This window comes from Carettochelys insculpta, chromosome 1, assembly GCF_033958435.1.
Source record: "Carettochelys insculpta isolate YL-2023 chromosome 1, ASM3395843v1, whole genome shotgun sequence".
NCBI classification, from domain to species: domain Eukaryota; kingdom Metazoa; phylum Chordata; order Testudines; family Carettochelyidae; genus Carettochelys; species Carettochelys insculpta.
Genome location: NC_134137.1, coordinates 337,383,026 through 337,406,093, shown reverse-complemented (window position 1 = coordinate 337,406,093; position 23,068 = coordinate 337,383,026). Strand labels below are relative to the sequence as shown.

General features: G+C 42.5%; 1 protein-coding gene and 1 long non-coding RNA gene across 2 annotated transcripts; both read right to left on the bottom strand.

Annotated features, from left to right (window-relative positions):
* Nucleotides 1-7,143: 7,143 nt before the first annotated feature.
* Nucleotides 7,144-10,055, bottom strand: LOC142023856 (uncharacterized). The gene is made up of 2 exons (XR_012648325.1): nt 7,768-10,055; nt 7,144-7,681 (listed from the first exon to the last, which is right to left on the bottom strand). It is a non-coding gene; the product is annotated as an uncharacterized LOC142023856 (long non-coding RNA).
* Nucleotides 10,056-10,774: 719 nt separating this feature from the next.
* LMOD2 (leiomodin 2) lies at nt 10,775-18,154 on the bottom strand. Its single transcript, XM_075015243.1, has 3 exons — nt 17,760-18,154; nt 12,035-13,408; nt 10,775-11,206 (listed from the first exon to the last, which is right to left on the bottom strand). Exons 1-3 carry the CDS (start codon nt 18,030-18,032, stop codon nt 11,180-11,182), a joined length of 1,674 nt encoding a protein of 557 aa, XP_074871344.1. The 5' UTR covers nt 18,033-18,154; the 3' UTR covers nt 10,775-11,179.
* Nucleotides 18,155-23,068: the final 4,914 nt, after the last annotated feature.

Sequence of the window (23,068 nt, the reverse complement as noted above, 5' to 3'; positions counted from 1 at the left end):
ATGGCTCCCTTTTAAAGCACTGGGATGGTGCCTGGCTTGCAATTCTGTTTACCCAGGTTACACAAGGGGAAAAAACAGCTGGATGGACTTTTGATTTAGTCACCCATAGTTAATAGTAAGTCATCTTTTCTTTACCTCAGTGAATTTACTTCTCATATGACAGAAATAATGCCAGGTTAGATTAAAAACCATAAGAACTTTTGCAGTATGCTTGGCTTCAGGCTAATGCTAAGAAAAGCACAGATATTGACACATAAAAAGTATCATAGAGAACAGTAGTATGAGCACAGAGCAATAGAGGAAATCTTCCACTTTCCTTGTGCACTGTATTTTTCTGAAAAGAGTTACTAAATGGGCAAATATTCCATAGCAAACACTGGGGAAATAAAGCCTCTTCCATGTAAAACAAAGGTACTTATTTCCTGAAATGTGGTGGAAAAACAGATAGGCGAAGCTATTGATTATTGCAAAATTGGGACAGGAGATAAGGAAAATTGCAAAATTGGGAAGGAGATAGAACTGTCAAGCAGTTAAAAATCAATCATGATTAACTGTGCTGTTAAACAATAATAGAACACCATTTTATTTAAATATTGTGCATGTTTTCTACCTTTTCAATTTTTTTTATCTCTCTTACAACACAGAATACAAGATGCACAGTGCTCACTTCATGTTTATTTTTTTACAAATATTTGCACTGTACAACAGAAGTATTTTTCAATTCCCTCATCACAAGTTCTGTAGTGTAATCTCTTTATCATGAAAGTTGACCTTACAACTGTAGATTTATGTACAAAAAACAACTGCATTCAAAAACAAAACAATGTAAAACTTAAGAGCTGACAAATCTACTTAGTCCTACTCCCTGTCCACTCAGACAAACAAGTTTGTTTCTATTTGCAGGAAATAATGCTGTCCATTTTTTGCTTACAATGTCATCTGCAAGTGAAAATAGGTATTTGCACGGCATTGTTTTAGCCGGTGTAACCTACAACTAGGTGTAGGGTGACCATCCGTCCCATGCTGGGCAGGACGGTTTCATATTTGGGATGCCAAAAAGCGTCCCAATTTATTTTTTAAAAGAGTTGTCTTTTCCCGTATTTGAGCTACCTCCCCCCACCCCATACCACTTCCCCAAGCCTCAGGAAAGTGGGAAGAGTGTGGGCACCTGCCGCTTCCTCAGGGCTCAGGGAGCACTGGTGGCTGCCGCTTCCCTAGGGGCTCCCAGGGAATGCCAGCAGCTGCTGCCTCCTTCCCAGCTCCCCAGGGCTTGGAGGAGCTGCCCCTTTCCTCCATATCTTCCTGTTCTGTATTTGGGACAGGGAGATATGGTCGCTCCACCTAGCTGCAATTCACTGTCCCATGTAATGACACTTAGAACTCTAACAAAAAGGAAGAATGAGTCTCCTCTACAGCCTTAGCTGAAAGCCATCTTGCTTTTAGCTCGAACTGTAGAGGCACCTCCACTATAGCTACGTCTACACTATGAAATAAAGTTGAATGAAGTTGGCTTTTTAACACTAGATTTTATAAAGTTGACTTTGACTTTCCACAAATGTTCTGAAAGTTGACTTAGTGTATCTCCATTATATTGCTTATGTTTGACAGCTTGAGCAACGCTTTGTGGGTACCTATCCCACTGTGCCTGTCACCCCGTTGCATTCTGGGTTTTTGTGCTAGTGGCTTATGGGAAAAAGTGCTCCACAAGTGCTTGTAGGTGTCTGATGTCATCATCCCAGAGTGCAAAGCACCCATCCCCATTGCAAAACAAAGGGCCGTCCCAAGTGATTTTGTTCCATTTTTTGGGCCATTTTCCCAAAGCCTGCCCCAGGCTCACTTCATGGTGTTAGCATGGGTTCTCAACAGCTAATAGCCATTGCACAGTATGCTATGGCCACTTCACAAAGTGTTGTGCGGTGTTTATTTAGACAAAGTCAGTGGGGTGATGAGTTGACTTAGGAGGAAGAACATGATTCAGATGATGAAATGGAAGAACTGGAGACCACGAATGCAGAGCTGCTGGCTGCCCTGGGTCCATTGCTTACAGTGGAGCTCCATTTCTGGAGACAAAAAGGCCAGCACAGCACTGGTGGGACCACGTCATTTTGGAGGTCTGGGATGACCAGCAGTGGCTGCAGAACTTAAGAATGTGCAAGGCTACTTTCATGGAACTTGTGATTTGCTGTCCACTGCCCTGAAGCTCAGCGATACAAGAATGAAACCTATTTTGACAGTCCACAAGCAAATGGCAACTGCTCTGTGGGAATTTGCAACGTCCAACAGCTACTGGTCAGTGGGAAATCAATTTGGGGTGGGCAGATCTGCAGTGGGAGCCATGGTGATGGATGTAGCCAATGCAATTGGTCACCATCTGATGCAAAAGACTGTGACTCTGGGAAATGTCCAGCACTTAGTGGATGGCTTTGCTGCCATGGGGTTTCCTAACTGCGGTGGGGCAATAGATGGAATGCACATCCCCGTCATGGCCCCGGACCACCTGGCCTCAGAATACATAAACTGCGTGCAGTATTTCTTCTTGGTGTTGCAGGTATTGGTGGATCACAAAGGTCATTTCACAGGTATCTATGTGGGATGGTCAGGATGTGCACAACACATGCATCTCTATAAATTCAGGTCTGTACAGAAAGTTCCAGGGGGAACTTTCTTCCCAGACCAGAAAATCAAGACTGGTGACATGGAGAGGCCCATCATGATACTGGGTGACCCTGCTTACAGTCTGCTCCCCTGCCTCATGAAGCCATACAAAGGCAGCCTGGACTGCAGCCAGGAGCACTTCGATTACAGGCTGAGCAAGTGCAGAATGGCGGTGAAATGTGCCTTTGGCCATTTAAGAGCCAGATTCAGGTGCATTTGGATCCATTAGGACCTTTCCCAAACTAGCATCTCCACCATGGTTGCAGCGTGTTGTGTTCTCCACAACATATGAGAATCAAAGGGAGACAATTTCATGCTAAGCTGGGTTGCAGAGGCAGATGCCATGAGCAGGTCCTACACACAGCCAGATACATGGGCATTCACTAATACAAATGCAACAGCAACATTAATCAGCGAGGCTTGGAAAACCAGCTTTATGAATGAGCAGACAGCCACACGATTCTGCAGCATTTAACTATTGTGACAGCCCCACCCCCCACAATGATGTGTGCTTGGCTTTTATGAAAGAACCGCCAAGTGCTTCCCACCCCATGTGAACCAATAAATGACACTGGTTTTCACAAAAACATTCTTTTTATTTGGGTGGTGGTGAGGGTGGGTAGGGTTAAAGGGGTAGGGAAATGAAGGAAATCCTGGCATCATGTGTGGTGGAATATGAGTCCTTTGCAGTATGGAGAGGTCCCAGGAGTGGAGCAAGAGACTGTTCTTGACATCCCTCTCTCACTTTCGGGGACCCTGATGGGAGTGGTCGAGCTGTATGGAGGGGAGGCTGGGCAACAGGGTGTGGAGTCCACATAATGAGTCCTGCAATGAGTGTCCCTCAGCAGCTCCAGTATGGATGCAGGAAGTTGGTTTTCTCCCTAACAGCCATCAGGAGCTCTGCCGAGTCCTCTTTCCTGTACTCAAACATGCTTTGGTGACACTGCAGAATGCTCTGTCCCCACTGCAGCATCCACTTTTGGTTGGAAGCTACTCTGGCTCTCTCCCTGTCAGCCTTCTCCAACTGCTGCAGGATAAGGTCCTTTTCTTTATCCTCATTGTGACACGCTTGTCTCCCCCATAGACACTGCTGGCCACAGATAGCAAAGGTCAAAATATAGATACAGTTTTTACATATGATACAAAGCGCTTACCCAGAGACTGCAACTTTTCTTTTTTGTGGCCACTTTTGGCTTCATGAGGATGACAGAGACTCAACCTCTGCAGAACAGAAGCTCTTACTTCTCCAGACCATTTCTCGGTGAACATGGTAAGATTTTGGTGGCTTACAAATGTGGCCGGCTGGGGGAGGGGTTTGAAACAAAACCCTGTAAAGTGGACATTTAGAGCAGGGAAAGCCCACACTGGACGTGTCTGGGAGCAGGGTCAACAGAGCCCGGCAGCTGCATGGTATGGAGGAGGGGGTCAATCCTGCCGTCTGGCCCTATGTTGGGCTGGGGGTGGAGGACATCCCTATTAACTGTAAAGCATGGTAAAAAAAGTTTCTCAGTGGCTCCGTATCAATCCTGTGTATGGAAAAATTCATTCATTCAGAGCAGAGAAAGCTCATGCTAGACATGCCAGTGTCCAGGAGCAGGGTCCACAGAGCCTGGTAGCCACATGGTGAGGGAGAGGGGTCAATCCTGCCAGCAGCAGTGGTGGGCTGTGAGTGGGGGAGGTTATAAACTGTAAAGCATAGAAAAAAGGTTTCTCGGCAGCTCCTCATCAGTCCTGTGCATAGAAAAAGCTATTTAGAGCTGGGAAAGTCCATGTTGGACGTGTCGGTGTCAAGGAACAGGGTCTGCAGAGCCTGGCAACTGTGTGGCCGAGGATCGGGGTCGATCTCACCGGCTGCATGGTGGGCTGGGGAAGTCGTCACTGTAAAGCGAGGAAAAAATGTTTCTCAGCAGTGCCTCATCAGTTCTGTGATGGGAAAAAGCCAGCAGTGTGGTGGGAGGAGAGAAGTCCAGGAGAGCCTGCCAGCTGTGTGGAGTGGGGAGATACAGAGCCCGTCAGCCATATAGTGCACCAGGTCAGCCCTTAAAAACTGATATGGCCCAGGAACAATGCTAAAAATGCTAACCAAAATTCCCATGTTTCTTCTAGGTTGCAAAAAGAGACATCAGCCTCCCAATAACAGAGAGTGAAAAAAATATATATGCTCATACTGTGTGGGCACAGGGCTGGAAAATTTGCCAGAATGCTGTGTGGCACCATGATACCAGATTCCTTATTGGTTGCCTGGCATGGCAAGCTGTTTTATCACGGAAGCTGCAATAAATCAGGCCACCCCAAAAGCGCTGTGCAAAAAAATATGTGTATCCGCCTGAGACCTTTATGGAGCTCTCCAGAAAGAATAAGCAAGAAATATTAACAAGCTATTCTCTGGGGCATAGATCCACCAGGCCTGAGCCACAACCCACTTGCAGCAAACGTGCTCCCCAGAAGTAAACCTGTACCTCAGCCCAGAGGCAACCCACTTCTAGCATTCTAAATAAATACTCACCAGAAGAGCCCTGTGGACCATTGCTGGACCATGGAGCTTCAGGTGTTGATGAGGAGGGGAGTGTCTCAAGATTGAGGTTGGGAGCTCCAGGATGGCAGCGTGCTCTTCTTCATCGGCCTCCACCTCGTGCTCCACCTCCTGGTTCCCACCATACTTCTGAATACAGCCTCCTGAAGAGTCTCAACTAAGATTGGGGACTGTATTTGGGTTCCTCCCAAGAATGGTGTCCAGCTGCTCATAGTACCGACAGATGTTGAGAGGTGACCCAGATTGCCCATTGGCTTCTCAGACTTTATGACAGCTATACCGGAGCTCCTTTACTTTTCATGAATGTACACATTTCATTTGCTGATGCACAATCTGCTCAGCACTGATTTCTCTCCCAAACAGAAATGAGATCCAGGATCTCATTATGGCTCCATACTGGACCTCTCTTGTGACCCTGAGAATACAGATCACCAGAACCCTGAGTACTCAAGATGGCAATATGACTACATGCAATGGCTAGTGATATGATGCAATGGCTAGATGCGATGCACTGGACGGCTCCTGATGTGTACTTCTGTGGTGTTCTATTCATGCTGGTCCAAAAGAAAATGAATTCATATTCCTGTTACCTAACTCAAATTCCCAAGTTTCCTGTTACCTACTCCCTGCTCACCTGGAGAGCAGAGGAGGTCAAAGCGGCCAGCATGGACACCTGTGGAGCATTGTGGGATACCTATGGGACACCTCTGGAGGCCACTAAAATCAATTTAAAGAAACACTACCACCACCCTAGCATTAATCCAACCTTTTAAATTTGAACTTAGCCTTACACCACACCGGATGGTTGACACAAGAATGTGGACCTTAGCACTCCTTAAAATGGTGTTCACAGTGAAGATCATCACATTGTAAAATCGAGTTAAGTGCCTTAAAATCAACTTTATGCTATAGTGTAGACATATCTAAGCTACAGAGGTCCCAGGTTCAAACCCACGTATGGGCAGTTAAACAGCATAACAAAATATGTGCCCAATGGACTAAAGATTTGTATGTCCCTTCACATCACCATTCCAGAGAACATGTCCATGCTGCTAACGGGTTCTGCTTGTAGATAGAAAAACAGCCAAATGTTTAAGAAATTTCAACTACTCTATGCTGTGGCAGAGCACAATGGCTTGTTTATATTTTAATTGTTGTCCTAGAACTCAAATGATATATGTACATTAGGAGTTTGATTCTGGAGGGTGTTGAACATTTTGTCAACAAAGCATTCAAGTGAGAACTTAACTTTAAGCATGCGGGTAGTTAATGGGATTGCTGAAGATAAGCTATCCTGTAAAGTTTCCACTGATGGCCCCTTTGAAAATGCTATTGGAAGTACAAATAATTTTAATTCTGAAGAATGATGTGCCACGAATGTCATACTGTGTGGATGATTTGCTAGTCTTGGTCTCCTTTGGCCTGTGACCAGTTTCATCTGCTGGCTCAGAGATGCTCTAGCTCTGGAGTATGCCATATCTTTTTTGGCAAATCTTCTCAAGCCAGGAAGTCGAACTTGTGCCCAGCCCCAAGCAGGATCTGCATGTTACACTCCTCACTCGTGAGCAGAGTGCAGCATGATAACCATGACTATTGCCCAGGGAAAAAAAAAAAGACGAAGCGGTGAAGTAGCACTTTATTAGGTGATGAGCTTTCATGGAACAGACCCACTTCCTCAGATCATAGCCAAACCAGAACAGACTCAATATATAAATCAGAAAGGTCCAAAAATTATTATCAAGGTTGACAAATCAGAAAAATTGTTATCAAGTTTGGCAAATCAAAAGAGCAGAGAGGCGGCAGGAGGAGGGTTTGGGGTGGGGAAGTTAAGAGTTCGATAAAAAAGTATGTAAAAGAGTCCTTATAATGGGCCAGGTAATTACTGTCCTGGTTCAAAGTGGGCCCTTCTGTTAATGACCCAAAAGTCTGTGTTTTATTGAAAGTGAACTTTAACAATCGTTTACTGAGGGAGTCCTTACAACTGTCATTTATATTCAAATTTGACACATTAACATGTGGTTTGAACTGGCACGGCAATTACCTCGTCAATGGGAATCACACTCAGAGGCTGTATAGACACTAGCAAGTTCTTTCAGAAAATCAGGCCCTTTTTAGAAAGTACACATGGAGCGTGCATACACGAAATGCACTCCTTTGATCTGAAATCAAAAGAATGTGTCTCTTCTTCCAGAAGCCCTCTTCCACTCCCAGATCAGGAAAAGTGGCTCCCTTTGAAAGCTTCTTTCAAAACCAAAAAGCATGTGTAGATGCTCCATTGTCCGTTTTTTCAAAAGAGCAGTCCTCATGGCTCCAGATTTTTTGAAAGATTGCTGCAGTGTAGATGCAGCCAGAGGAAGGTACTGCTCAGTGTCAGCAAGGGTGTCAGAATCTGGTCCTTATGTTTTTCTGATTCGTGCAACTGCAATGTCTCTGTTCTTCAGTGGCTCAGTCTTTTCAGTGGCTGACTACAGGAAAATATAATGTAGGGCATTCCTGTTGGAGTATAGCATGTGAGTCAGCAATTCTGCACCTAGATGCTTCTCAGGCTTTTCTAGCCTGGGCACAGCGATTTTGGTTACCTTATCAGCTTTTCACTTCAGCTCTTCCCCACGTGGACCATCCAGTCGTTTCCAAGAGGGAAAGGTTTGCTAGACCAGACCCCTTTTACTGTGCACGTACTTTCTTTGTGTTACTTATCTTTGAGCGTCATTGGACAGGTACTTCCATAGATGCATCAGCAGTACCATCCTGCAATGAATCTCAGAAAGCAAATAAGGAACATAGTTGCATTGCGGGATGCCATTGTGAAGGTACTACAATCATCTTCCAAGACAGCAGACTACTGGATACAGTACCATTGACCCACACACCACATTCTTCAGTAGTCAAACAGGAGGCTGTCAGCCTTTAGAGGAAACTATCTGCCTACTTTAATGACTCAGGGGAGTCATATAGAATGCAAACTAAGCCTAGAAGCAGGAAATGGGCTCAAGAAAAAATACAGGCTTCTGGTGCTGCTTGTTGCCTGGGAGATTTTAAAACAGGCAGTAACGTAACCTAGAGTGAGGCTTTACATAAACTCTCACATCTCATTCCGACCTAAACAACATCTCCCAGAATGTATTTGTGCCTCTTGTTTGGTGCTAGCAGATCTAATTAAATGCAAATGAACTGCTCTCCAGCCTCATGTGTAAGCCACCTATGGACGGGAGAAGCTAGCAACATCAACAGAAAGAGAGCAAACTTCATCAAAGCAGGGAAATCATCCTAACCTTTCTTTCCATTAGGTAGTAAAATATTGACCAAGTCAATATCTCTAATACTGACCTGCACGAACATAGTGCATCACTGCACCATGCAGGAATATTAAACAACCTGCTAGTACTTAACTTGTATAAGAAGACAAGTTCCTTTTTCTCCCTTTTTCCTTTTTTTTCCCCTCTCCCTATTGTCTTACACTACTTGCCTTTTCCCCTTCTGACTCCACATCTTTTCCTCCAAGCTTCCTGCATTAGTATTTCCCTGATTCCTGCATTTCTACTTCATGCCACTCCATGTTTACCACCCACTTTGCTGTAACTCATACTTACTTCAGAAGTGGGTTTCTTGTAAAAAAAGATCTTGGGCTTCAACGCCTCCTGGTTGCAGTCTATATTCCAGTGTAAGGTTGCCATATTGCTTGCACCCTGTAAGCATCCTGATTTCAAATCCCCATGGGTTTGAGGGAGGCTGTGGATTATGCCATGGCCTCAAAAGCCTGAAGAATCATAGAGGTGTCCAAAAAATGGCTAATCAGACAGACCATACTTATTGTGACAATGAGACAACATAGTAAGTCACGGAAGGCACCTCAGTCATCTATCAGTTGCTTTTGATGGGTTATACTTGGTAATATAAAAGCAACTAGAAATAGAAAAGAGCCATTAGTTTATGTGTTCTGTCCCTTGACCAATGTACAGGTTTTGTCTACAACAGTGTTTCCCAAAGTGCAGTACACATAGCACCGGTGGTACGCGAAAGCATTTCAAGGAGCATGCAGCAGAAAGTAAATTACTAAAAATCAGGAGATAAGCCCTGGGAGGCAATAAGGCTGAAGTACCAAAAGGGGTATGCAAATGTTTTAAGTTTAGGAAATGCTGGTCTACAACATAGTATTGTTTGCTTCATCCCTTCTATATTTAACTCAAGCAACCTGTGTTTTTCATCTCCTCCCTAAGAGGGATACATTATATTTTAAGAATACTTCCAGATCTTCAGCTTACATTTATTTTTTTTTCAATTTCAGTTAATTATATTTTCTTGGGCCAACATAAACAATTATTTTCTTAAGTTGTGCTTATGTCCTTCTAATACAAAGAGGTAGAATAGATATTATTTAATGTTGAAACATAAGAAACATATTTAGTAGTTTGTTTTCCTGATAAACTCACATATATCTTTGAACTTCATGCCACACTAAGTTTCTCAGAATTCCTGCCAAATTATCATAGTGTTTCTGATAGCTGAGGAACACAGAAAGGTAACTAATATTCTAGAGATAGACTCACCATTGTTGCATTGAGAGGGACTTTCCACTATGTTGTCTGTGATGTGACACCTCTGTTGCACAGATCTCAAAACTTTGTTGGCTCAGTCACCATGGACTACGTCTACACTAGCCCCAAATGGCCATTTCAAAGTTCACTAATGAAGCGCTGAAATGCATATTCAGCACTTCATTAGCATGCGGGCGGCCGCGGTTCTTCGAAATTGATGTGGCTCGCCGCCGTGAAGCTCATCCCGACGGGGCTCCTTTTGGAAAGGACCCTGCCTACTTCGAAGTCATATGTTCATGGGAATAAGGGAACTTCGAAGTAGGCGCAGTCCTTTCGAAAAGGAGCCCTGTCGGGACAAGCCATGCGGTGGCGAGCTGCTTCAATTTTGAAGCACCGCGGCCGCCTGCATGCTAATGAAGCACTGCATTTCAGCTCTTCATTGGTAAACTTCGAAATGGCCATATCATACCCGCTTTAGGTCAGTCTCCAGAATCTGGTGGTCTTTTTCTGATTTATCACTAGCCAGCTTTTCCATCCCACTGAATCTCTGGGATTATTCCTCCTCTCTCTTCATGCCAAATGTATTAGCTTGTATTTGTATAAGATAGCAAAAACCATAATTTAGGTTTCTACTACCTGTTATCTTTGCTTCCAAACATTGCACCTTTTCTGGGACTATAATGTGCTTTCTTAGGTACGGTGATCAGCACACTGCACACTATTCTACATGGAGTCTGTCTAACATTTGCTTTACAACATAATTATTTTGTTATAGATTAAGTTCCAACTGATACTTTCAGTAAGAATCTTGTTTGTTGTTGTTGTTGTTTTTAAAATGGCTTCTACACATATACCTGGATTTTCAAAGGTGCTGAGCACCTGAAAATCTTACTGAAGTCAATGGATGCTGTGTGCATGACACAATTCTACAAAATCAGACCACTAGACCTTTATACCAACATCTTCACCGCAGTAACTGGATGTCTAACCAATGACATATCTGTACTTGAACACCTGACTGCATTGTACTCACAGAAACCTGGGACTATAGTTGTTTTGGTTGCTTAAAAACTTCAAACCACATTTATTGTATATTAATAGAAAAAGAGAAAAAAACATAGATCACTAAACAATTACATCTCAATGTAAAGAACATGCCCAGTGATGTGCAATCAAATATTGAAAAGAATGTCTAAATAAACATCTATTTTCCCAATAGAAATCATTGTTAAATAAAAAAAGTTTTATTTCCATATTTACAGATTAGAAAAGCTTATGCATTGTTAAAGCACTGTTTAATGTTTAATAGTCTATCTCCTTAAAAAGAAAAAAAATATTTCAATTCTAAGAGTGCACTTTAGAAGCCGCTCACAATATAGTCTATTTACCATAATTGAACAACTCGGTAACTCTCCCTTGACACAGTAGAGCATTGATTCTTCTATATTCCATGCTTTCATCGAAGAGCTTCTGGAACTTCCACCTACAAGATAGTGGGGGTTTTCTCATTACATTTACAGTACTAGATGGAAAAGAAAAAACAGCATGGTCTATTGATCTGCATATTGTGCTTATTTAGTATGATAGTAATTTACATACATTTCTATGGTGCCTGTTGCCATAGTACATGCATGCCCTTACACACATTGAAAAGAACACTCATTCACTCTGTGGAGAAGACATTTACATTGGACCTTGAGGTGTAATTTCCACCTCAGATAGACATACCCATGCTAACTTCCATTGAACTAGTGCACTAAAAATAGCAGTGTAGCTGTGGCTACATGGGTGGCAGGAGGAGCTAGCCAACATGAGTACAATCCCATCAGAAAAGGTCTAGCCAAGCCTATAGCCCATGCAGCCATTCCCATCTCTTCTTTCATAGATTAATGCTACATAAAAGGTGTCAGGTTGAGGTGTCTTAGAAATTAAGAAATCAAGCACATTTCACAATTCAATTCCGCAGGGACGCTTTGTTGAAAAAGAAGGTGGCCAAATTTCACCTCTGGCTCACTGCTTGCTATACTCACTCTTCCAGAGACCCTCTACTGTGAACCCTGAACCCCAAGAAATCTGAACATGAATTTGGTCAGCAGCTTGGATTCTGTCAAAACTGAGCTCAAATTAAAATGGAAAGCATAGTCACTAAAGCAGGTTCAAATGTCAGTCTGTTCCCAAATGTGTACCTATGCTGATATTTCTCAAACTGTAGTCTTATATTCAATATCTATGTTTTAAAATTCATGGTGTATGTTTTGGATTGTTCTGTATTTGAGCCATAATCAGTCACCTAAATATGGTGCTTACTTACCCGCTTTAACTGTTTTATGCTGCTTCCCCGAATTGCTTCCATAAGGCTATCATGGAGAGACATTTGTGGGGTGGAGGGCCGGGTAGAGGGTCGTGATCCTTCTTCTGACTTCTTGTCTGAGACCGATCTCAAGGAATTCTTAATTTCTTTCAATATGCTATTCTCATGTTTTTTACTTTTTTTGCCTTTTTTCTTCTTGTGTCCATTTTTTATGACATTCTTGGAGCTCTCCTGTTGTTTGATGACTTCAGCAATATTCCTGCTTGGGGCCTTCTTCTCTGGAACAACTGAAGGAGGAGAAGAAGGTGGTGGGGGAGGTGGAGGTGGAGGTGGAGGAGGGGGTGGTGGAGGAGCTGGAGGCTGGCTTTTGGCAGGCTCAGCTTTCTTAGGGAGTTTTGGAGAGGACCAAGGTGAGCTCTTTGGTGATGCATAAGGTGAGGACCCAGGAGTTCCTTTCTGCAAGGCTTTGGTCTTTGGATTGAGAGCTCCATTACAACCAGACTCCTGCTGCTTTTGCTCCTGCATACGTTTTTGCCGCTGTTTATCCATGTTTCTTGTGAGGATACTTGTCATACTCATTCTTGGTCCAGCAAGCTCAAAATGGTACCCTAGCTTAAGCAGTGTGGTATTTTCTTTTAACAGTTTAACAATGTCCATTTCAACCTGACTGCCCATGATATGCCGTTGGTTGTGGAACCGTAGTTCTGTTAAAATCTTGTTATGCTGTAAAGCTCTCATGATGGCCAGTATCCCTTTGCCGGTGATAAAATTTGAATCAACATTCAGACTTGTTATATACTGATTCACTTTTAACATCCCAGCAATAGCAATTGCTGCATTATCATCAGCACGAGTGTTGGCCAAACTGAACATCTTAACCACTGTGTTATTTTTGAGGGCTTGCGCAAAATGTGTAAGCATCTGTATGGTGATGTTTTCAATGTTATTTAAGTTGACTTCAGTGGTGTCAGGGTCATTGTTCCTAACTTTTTCCAAAGTATCCTCAATCACTGTTGGGTTTCCACAAAGTTGGGTGGCACCTGTTCTAAAACTTGTGTCGTCTGTGTCATCACCATTCATGATATTTTCATTTTCCTTCTGGCTGTTGCATTTCTTGTGTTTAGAATGATCAGAACTCCTGCCACTTTCAAAAGTTCCAGTCCTTTCACAAGTCGCAAAGTTTTCCTTTTCCTCTGAGTCATCTTCATCACTTTCTCCTCCTTCTTCTTCTTCACCCCCTTCTGTTTCTTCTGCTTTTTCCTCCTCTTCTTCTTCCTCCTCTTCCGTGTATACCTCCTCAGAAATTTTACTGTTAGTTCCTTTGAAATATTCTTCCTCAATTTCTTCTGAGTTGTTGTCTTCTTGCTTTGAATCCTGAACAGGAATGTAGGTTTTGGTGTTAAATATGATAGCAAAATATTGAGTTTTACTTTCATTTCCCCAACAGTGATTATACTTAAATTATATGAAATTAAATTTAAACATTTAAATTAGACAGAAGCATGGGAATTTTAGAGAGCTGAAAAATCTCATCTGATCTGATATTTTTAAAAATGTCCTCCCCTTTCTCAAGATCAAATCCTTGACATCAAATGGAGTAGTCTACTGAAGTCAAAGAAGCTAAGTTGATTTAGACCAATGGAAGAGCTAGCCAATGACACTGCAACACAAATGTACATAAAATTACCCATTAGTTCATATATTTACAGTGGAATATCAGATGGATTTCCCCCATCTGAATTTCCTTGCTTGTGTGGGTTTCACTCAGACAGATATATAATACAGGTTGAACCTCTCTATTCCAGCATCCTTGGGACCTGACCAGTGCCAAATGAAAGAATTTCCTGCAACGCTGGAAGTCAATACTGTCTAGCAGCATTACCAACACTTCCACTGCTTACTGGGCTCTTAGAATCACTTAGATGTAAATTACAGCTAAATAATAACACAGAACACTGAGAGCCAGGACAGGTGTCTGTAAACAAACTTTATGGGACTCCAGGAAACTTGGCCACACCCATGATAAGTGGTCTTCCAGCTAACTAATTATGGATGTTGCTGGATGACAGAGTGATGGACTAGAGAAGTTCAACCTGTGCTATGACTTCCAGAGTGACCACAAACCATGACTACATTTTTTTACAAGCAAAATTACATGCCCCTATTTAATGACAGAGTTTAGTTAACCAAATTTTTGCATGGTCCAGAACTCAGACTTCATATACAAATGATATTTATGTGTCCAAATCAGCTAAATGGGTGCCTAATTGCACACATAAATACCATTTGCACTTGAAAATTCGAAGGAAAAAAAAAGAAGTGGACTAATACTGAATCTGTCCAAGAGTTTGGATGCACATTTTTGGGCATGGACACTTAGACTGTGAAAACAGTCTCCATAATGTTACTCTAGTGTCTCTTTAATGCTTTAACATGTTCGAAGTTGCAATGGGATCAACATGCCAAATCTACTTACAAACTCTCCCATAGCAGTGGGGGTAGCTGGGATCCCCAGGTCCTTTTTGCCAGACCCCAGGGCAGCTGACCCTTTTGCTCCTCGCCCATTGGCAGGCCTGGCTCTCCCCTATTAATTTTTTAGCCTGGTAAACTGATCTAACCATAATCCTGAATTCTGATTACAATTCTGGGTGAAAAACAGGTGCTCTGCAAGGGCTGCTTTATTTAGTTGAATGTGTCAATCCTTGTAAAATATCACCTAAGGATGGGGCCCATGCAAAACACTTACAGAGATGCTGGGTTTGACTTTTTACTTTTTCCGTGTATGATGGTGGCTGCCTTTGCTTACACAGATGCTCTGGTCGGCTAACTCACACTAGCTAACTCAGAAATAGTTACTAAAACGGTTACTAAACTACCAGAAATAGTTGATAAAATGGCAACCTCTGCCCACACATCAGTGGTTAAATCCCTACGTAACTTTACTTTTGCTAATTCAGTGGTGATTGGGGGGGCACAGGAGTCTGCATACACCTACCAGCATTGCTCCTGCTCCCTGCACTCACTGTGGGCTTGTCTACACTAGCTCCCTACTTCAAACTTGACTATGGAGGTAAAAAAGGTCTCTGGGCAACAAAGCATGGGCCCAGTCTTACAACCCCTTGGTGTGAGTCACTGGAAACTCAAAACAGGTGACTATTGCAGGATTGCCCTGATTCTAAAATAAACTCTGTGCTGACAGGCCCCTCACCACTCAGAAAATCCTGCAGTGCCACTGCCTCAGTAGCACCCGTTATGGGTTCAAGACCAAGATCTATAACTTTAGTGTACTGCAGACAAGTTTAAAAGTTGAGAATATGTCTGTAGCATAGAACATCCCCTTTGATTCCTGCATGTTTTTCTGCTTAGTCATTTATTTCATTCACTCACTAATGCACTGATTGTAACTGATGGCTGATATTCTTCAGTGACTTTAGAAGTTTAGTGTAAAAAGAAACCCTGCTGGAAATGTGTTTGAAGTTGGGGGAATTCAATTCTTTTTCATATAGCATCCATATTTTTATTTCACACTGACAATAAGCATTAGCAGTCATTTTATCATTGCAAACTCTTCTTTTAATTCTCCAGTGGCTAGTTCCCCCCATCTTGAATGTGCAATTGTTACAGACACTGAGGGTGAAATTGCCATCTCACTGAGATCATGCCTTTGGTTGTTGCCTTCAATGTGGGGAAGATTTCACCCTCAGATTGCACTTTACAGACATGCCATGGCAGGGTGTTGACATGTAGCTCTGTCCCCTCCAGAGCTAGGCTCCTACCGAAGGTTAACCCTGTATTGCTATTTGGGATTCAGATTGCTGCCAAGTCAGAAATCCTGCTTTTGGGGAGGGATGCCCAAGCTAGGACTTCTCTGTCTGTTTCTCATGTCTGCCTGGTTGTGAGTTGAAAATGCAGTTGAAAAAAGCAAAAGGCTGGCTTGGCTTTCCTGTCCATATCAGAAGTACGTAGGGTCTAATGAAGGGTGACATATCTCCCTGTCCTGAATACAGGACAGGGAGGTATGCGGGGGAGGAGCAGCTCCTCCCAGTGTCACCAAGCCCAGGGGAGCCATGAAGAAGGTGGCAGCCACCGGCCCTCCCCAAGCCCCAGGGAAGCAGGAGCCCTGGGGAAGTGGCAGCTGACAGCACTCTCCAGGAGCCGCAGGAAAACAGCAGCCACCAGCCCTTCTCAGGAGCCATGGGGAAGCAGTAGGGAAGCAGCTGCCGCCCACACTGCCCCTGCTTCCCTGAGGCTCAGGGAAGTGACCTACCTACTCTCCAGCCACCAGCTGCACCTGTGCAGCTGCTGGCAGAAAAGGTCAGCAGTTGGAGGGCCCAAATACAAGGCAACTTGTCCCTTTTTAAAAATAAGTAGGGAAGCCTTTTTGGTGTCCCAAATGTGGGACCGTCCTGCCCAATACAGGACAGATGGTCACCCGACTCTAATATCTAAGGCTGTGTGGCCTAGTGCTTAGTGTATAACGGTGGTTGCATTTGCTTACACAGAGGCTCTGGTCAGCTAACTCACACTAGCTAACTCAGATTAAAATAGCAGTGAAGACAGCAACTTTGCAGCTTGAGTTCAAATCTACATTGCCATAAGGACTTTGTCTTGAGCTGCCCATCCAAAATAAAAGCCAAATTGCCACATCTTCAATGCTGTTAATCCAAGTTAGCACTGATCAGCTAACCTGCACTGAGAACACACTTTTTTCAACGTTAGCATAATCTAAAATCAAGATTGGCAGAGTTGGGTTCTTAATCACCAGAGCATGGTATGGAATGTTAGCGGCAAAATTACTGGCATACATGCAGCTAACACCCCATCCTGTACTTTGAAAGTTACAGCCCAGGTATTTTTTAAAAAGTGCCTTTTATAATGTTTAATCCTGACAGCAGTTTCCGCAAGGTGCTGGATAGCCTCAACCCACATTGAAGTCATTGGGAATTGAGGGTGCTGAGTACCTCACAGGACTAAGCCATTAATTATTATTACACAGTTATACTGCTCTAAGCAACCAGCACCTATTGTTACTATTTATGTAAAGCACCCTGGGATAGATTGCATGATGAGTGCTCTATTAATATGTTGATTGACTGAATACCAACTCCAGGCCCCTATGCTTACAAATTCCTCCAGCTGTGTTTTGATAAGATAACACATAGATAGTAGGCCAGATTCTCAGCTGGTGTAAATCAGCTTAATTCCATTGACTGCACTGGAGTTATACTGGGTTGAAGCCCACGAATTATCTGGCCAGTGAGTTCTCCTGCACTTTTTTTCCCCATCTCTCCCTTGCTAAAATTCAGAATTCTTTTCCTGATGATCATTCATTCAGCCTATTGCTCCAAAAAAGCCCAATACTGATTATTTAACAAGAGGGGAAAAAATGGTCCACTAACTCCAAAAAAGGTAACTTTTGTAATTGGCTACAACCACAAACTTACTTTTTGTAAAATCGTTTCTACCATTTGTTATATTATGACTTAATGTAATCATTAATGCTAATTGCTTAGCATGCTACAGGATTCTTTTCCACCGAAGTTTTTAAGCCACTGCAAGACCAAAGGTAAAAATTGCTTTTACCAATTTACAGCATTCTAGCAAAATGTTGTTACTAGCATTTTTCTTTAAAATACTTTAGCCAATCAGAAGACAAAAAAATGGTAAATGATGGAAAATCATTGACTAGTGAACCTGAATATATCCAGGGCTCTGAAAATCCTACCTGTTCACATGCCCCCAGTCTTTCTTTTTCCAGGAGTTTTCTGGTCTCTTTTTCCCAATAAGCCATCAACGCCTCCCTACTAAAAGTTCCTGTAGGAGTTTTCTCTGTTAGATTCTTTTGTCTTTGCCCCACTGGAAGATTGCGATCAGGCTCAATATCTTCCAGCTCTCTCTCCAGTTCCTTTAGTTCCTCATCAGTCAGAGAAGCGAGGAGTTCATCTTCATCAATCGATTCATATTTACTAAGCTCTCTTCTGTAGCCAAAGGTCGACATGGTCCCGTTTGGTCAGGCCGATAAAAAGTTGAAATAATTAGGCATTCAAGAAAGCTGAATCAAGTAGGCAGTATGGTGTTTGGTCAGCGACTGTTTCTCTGACTAGCTGAGGCACCTTTTAAGAGTCGTCATGAGAGTTACGACAATGCATGAAGGGATGAAAGCATGCTCTGTTTTAAGCATCAGACGTCAGCTAGACATGTGGATAGAAAGAATGTCACATCACTACTGTTGTAGGTCCCTTAAACAGGGGGATTATTGACACACTGACCATTACCATATTTAGTGTAGCCTGAGAGCAGGAGAGTGTATTAGCCTGTGTACTTAGCAGGGCAAAGGGGAAAGGCAGAAAATAAAACAAGAAGTTTATTTACACTGCCTTTCCTCAACAATGGGAAGGGAACAGTGAGAATGCACTTTAATTCTGCATTGTTAGTGGGGGTGGGAAATAGAACTACTGCATGGCTGTTGAGAGAAGTTCCACTCATTTCCATTGTGATTCAGGGGACCTGTAATGTTATCAGGCCAAGGCTTTGTGAAGACTTTGAAATTGCTATTAGTGTAACATGAAGTTGAGCAGGTCAGCATGCCAGAGTTTACGGAAAGCACCACTCCGTGTGTTTTACATACCAGCCATACAACCAGGCTATTTATTTCAATATCAATTTTGAAAACCTGTCTGAAGCAGAATTAGAAGTTTATATGAAGTCAATATGATTTTTTTAAATTAACAATTACAATGTGCCACTCATGCTTATAGGATTTCACAGGGTCTTAGTGTGGAACTGGGCCCTAACGTCCACAATATCACATTAGCACAGCTTTGGCTTTGGCAGACCCAAGCAACTATGGTTTAGAGGCTCTGTCTTTCTGTTCATCTGTCTGCCTGTTTAAGACCTCCTCCTAAATGGTGAGAGCTAGGATCTCCAAACTTAGCATACAACTATCTCTTATCATAACTTAAAGCCTGGTGAGGGTTTGCTTGTGCCAGGAAAATGGGATATGCTTGGAATGGGATTGCTTCTCATAAAACCACATGGAAAAGAGACAGAATCACCAGGCATGTGAAACGGTATGGCTGAGGGTGCGCCTCGCCCCCAAGCTTCCCAGCCCCCAGGTGGCCTTTAGGGAGGATGTGGGGGGTGCTGGACATTTACCCCCTCCCCAGTTCTTAGGAGAACATTGCTGGTTGTTCCTGCTTTGTCAGGGAGTGAAGGGAACGTGCAGTTTGCTGCATTCCTCTCTCTGGCTGGGGAGTGCATGGGGAAGATGAACCTGGGTCTGCCCCAAACAGTGGATATACAACCCTCCCCTTGCTGTTCCCACTGGAGCTGCAGCAGCCATGGAGCGGTGCTTCTCACCAGGTCTTAAGCTGCTATGATGAAAGTGGGCTGTGGTTGCCTCTCTTTCTGAGGCAGCCCTTACACTGGACCCCCTCATCCCCAGCACCACCCCAGAGCAATGATATACCAGAAGAAAAACAAAAAATAATTGAGTTAAGGGCTTGAGCAATGCGGGGTAAATCTTCTAGAAAATCTATAATGGTCATTTTGCAACTGGCTGATATGTGCTGTATCTGCTCTCCTAGCAGGCAAGTACTCCTTAACTTCTGTTATGCTTTCCTTTCCTTAATCCTAAGAAGATGGGACAAGAGCATGACCATAAGCTAATGCAAAAAGTGTCAGTGTGGTGTTACTTTTGCACACTTAGGCACCTAACAGGAAGGAAACACAAAGTGAAAACTGAGCATTCAATCTTCACTCTGCCCCTTCATAGGTAGGAACTGTAACATGAGCTTTAAATGCACGATCAGATGGTACGATTCAAATAATAGATATGCCACTTTTTTCTATTAATATTGAAATCCTCTGACTAAAGCCACTGTTCTCAGACATCTAGCCTAGTGGTCTTCTTCACAGCCTGTGCCCTTGTACATTACAAGGAGAAGATTGTTGTTGCAAAATAAGTCAGGACCAAATTTATAAAAATACAGTGTCTCCATGGTCACACTTACACCAAGTCCTTTTCATCTCGATGAGTTTTAGTGCAAGTGAAAGAGGAGGAGATTTGGGACCACTAGTTTGTTCAGCACCATCACTGTTTGGTACTTTTTAGAGTAGTGTCTAGAACTATATCTAAGATGTTCAAAAGTATATTCTTGCAGACTGAATCTTCACTGGCACTGGGTGGAGGAGGTGTAGCTGCGTGCCCTTCATATACGGCTAACAAAACTTAGTGGTCTTCTTATGATTTTAATATTTTTATTGTTTCACTTTTTAATCTGAATTTTCATATAGGCTCCTATTCTTCAGAATAAATACTACAGAATATACTACAGAAATGGGACCAGAACTAGGGAATGCAAAATAAATCAGTGCATGAAGTATTAGTGTAAAAGTTTGAAGTAGTTAAGCAAAGCTGGGTGATTAAAGTAATGCACCTGGATTGTCATGTAGTCAAATGGCATGTGTGTTTAGATTGCTCCTGCTGGTTATATCTTACCATAACCCGAAAACAGTGTGCCACTCACATTTGTTGTTTGTTATGGAGATGGGTGACATCATCGAAGCATGGACTACTGAGAAGAAAACAAAACATGCCAATAGCGTCTAGATGATACTTTGACACAAGGGAAATTATACTGATTTTTCCTTTGGTAAAATGACTATCTGTAATTAGCATAAATTACTCCCAGGTCAGGAATCACCCAATGAAATATATGAAAAGAATAAAAGAAATAATAGGCACTGTTTATTCTTTTAAATTTTGGGTTGAGTTATGGCTTTGATGGCAGAACGGGTGAAATGCGATCTCAGCTCAATAGGTCTGTCAGAATTCTCAGTTTAATTCTTCAATATATTAAGACGGTAACTTACTTGTGAGCATTTGAGCTTGTGAAATAGCAGTACAGTGTAATCTATATGCAATGCACAGAATTTTTACAAGACCGATGCAAAAATTTTCTGTCATAAAATATGGATCTGACTAAATTGAAACAGTGTATGGAATGTATTTGTTTTGTCACATTTTTCATCAGGAAATTATCAATGTTTTCAGATTATTGTATCAATTATATTTGTAACGTCACTGAAATGATGAAGTGAAAACAATATGTTTTAATACAGTGCAAACAAAATATTTTTAGAGCATTTTATTTCACTGAAAATTTTACTTTCCTGTGGGATTGAAATTCCAGTTTTTGACCAGCTTTTATTTGGGATTAAATTCTGTATTTGGGTTTCCTCAAAGGTGCAGTGCAGGAGGCTTGGTCAAGGGAAGCAGATCCCAAATGTGTCTTTTAAGCACCTCCTTTCATTTATGACAGCCTCCTTATATTTGTTTATGGATTTAAGAGCTATAGGTGTTCTCTTTCATACCTGTAACATATTGTCCTGGCTCTGGCATGCTCCCTATTCTAGAGACTATGAGAATGACTGCCACAGGTTAGCTAACATTGGCTTAGGCAGCTCCTGTAGTGGAGAAATTCTCCTCTGGCCTGTGGTGGACCCCATATACCGCGGGACGGGCATAAGGGGGCCACAGTGGTGACAAGATCTGGCTAGCTATATAATTATGTTTATTGTGATGACTCCTAAAGAGCCTAATAAACAGAACTGTGGCCATACTGTTCAGGCAGTGTAGAATCATATATTAAGAGACAGTCCCTGCCCTGAAGAGTTTACACTCTACTTGACAAGACAGAAAGACATATCAACATGCAAATAAAACTGAAACTGTCAACAGTACAAAACCTGAATGGAACTATTCCTCACTGCAGTCCTCCATCCCTCTCCCCAAAATCCATGTAATGGACACACACACACACACACACACACCATACCTCTTTGACAATCTCAGCTGCCACTTATCTCTCCCTCCGAGATTAATTCTACAATTTCATACCTGAGCAGATTCAAACAGCTGCCAATTATTTAAAATAACCTGCCAGAAGAGTATTTCCTCCATCTCCCCCAAACTGTGGATTCTCTCCCTGACCCCATATTACTCCTGGCTGATACCTAGAATGAGCAAGGTGAAGCCCTGGCCCAGTGACAGCTTTTTCTATACACAACAATGATACAACTTTGATGTTGGATAGCGTGTACGAGTCTAGTGCTAGGAATAGAAGTTTACAAAACTGGGAAAGGGCAATTCCCAGCATGAGATGAATAAATACAGAAGAGCAATTTTCTGTTGTTAGGGATGAGGTTATGGCTCCCACTGAGTCCTATACAACTGCAGAAGTGGCCAATAAGGCCTTTGACTTTATAAGTAGAGGGATAAGGGAAAAGCCCTAATAATCAGTTACAAACTGCCCAGAACATTTGTAAAATAGATTTTATGTATTCTACATGATCTATTATACATCAAAAACCAACTTATACAGAACACTATTAAGGTTGCCAAATCAAGCTGCTGGAGTGAAATAATTACATAATCACATGCTATATTTTCCACAGGACATCTGCTTCGTTCAGTGCCCTGGATGAACAGGGCTGTACACTGCAGCTGGGAAGACAAACTCATACAGACAAAGCACAGAACCCACTGCAGTCAACTGAAGCTGTGAGTGCTCATCATGTCTGCAAATCAGACAGCAAATGAGGAACTCACAATTTGTGTGAAAAGTTTATAAGAAGTGACATGTCTAGCATCCCATAGGAACTCTGTGGAAGAGGCAGGGATGGAATCCAGTTCTCCAGGGCAGCATTCACTGAGTCTTGAGACCTGTCTTCTCACAATCCTCTGCCTCATTCACATAAAAACTGTGAAATTGGGTGAGACCAGTGGTCCAGCTAGCTCAGTATCCTGTCTCTGACAATAGCTAGTATTAGATGCTTCTGGCATTTAAGGACAGTCAGATCATCACAAACCACTTGGCTATAAGCCATTGGTGGACCTCCATGAACTTTCTTTTGAACAAATTATACTTTTGTTGCTCAGGGCATCCCATGGTAATAGGTTGGACAGGTTGATTATGCAATTTGCTGCCTACTGATTTCATCTGGTGATACCTGGTTTGTGTGTTATCTGAA

Excerpts from the sequence above, each read along its gene's own strand:
- LMOD2 (XM_075015243.1), bottom strand. The coding sequence starts at position 18,032 with ATGTCGACCTTTGGCTACAGAAGAGAGCTTAGTAAATATGAATCGATT. Across the intron at positions 13,409-17,759 it reads GACTGGGGGCATGTGAACAG|GATTCAAAGCAAGAAGACAA; the intron begins GTAGGATTTTCA and ends ATTCCTGTTCAG. Across the intron at positions 11,207-12,034 it reads GCATAAAACAGTTAAAGCGG|GTGGAAGTTCCAGAAGCTCT; the intron begins GTAAGTAAGCAC and ends ACTATCTTGTAG.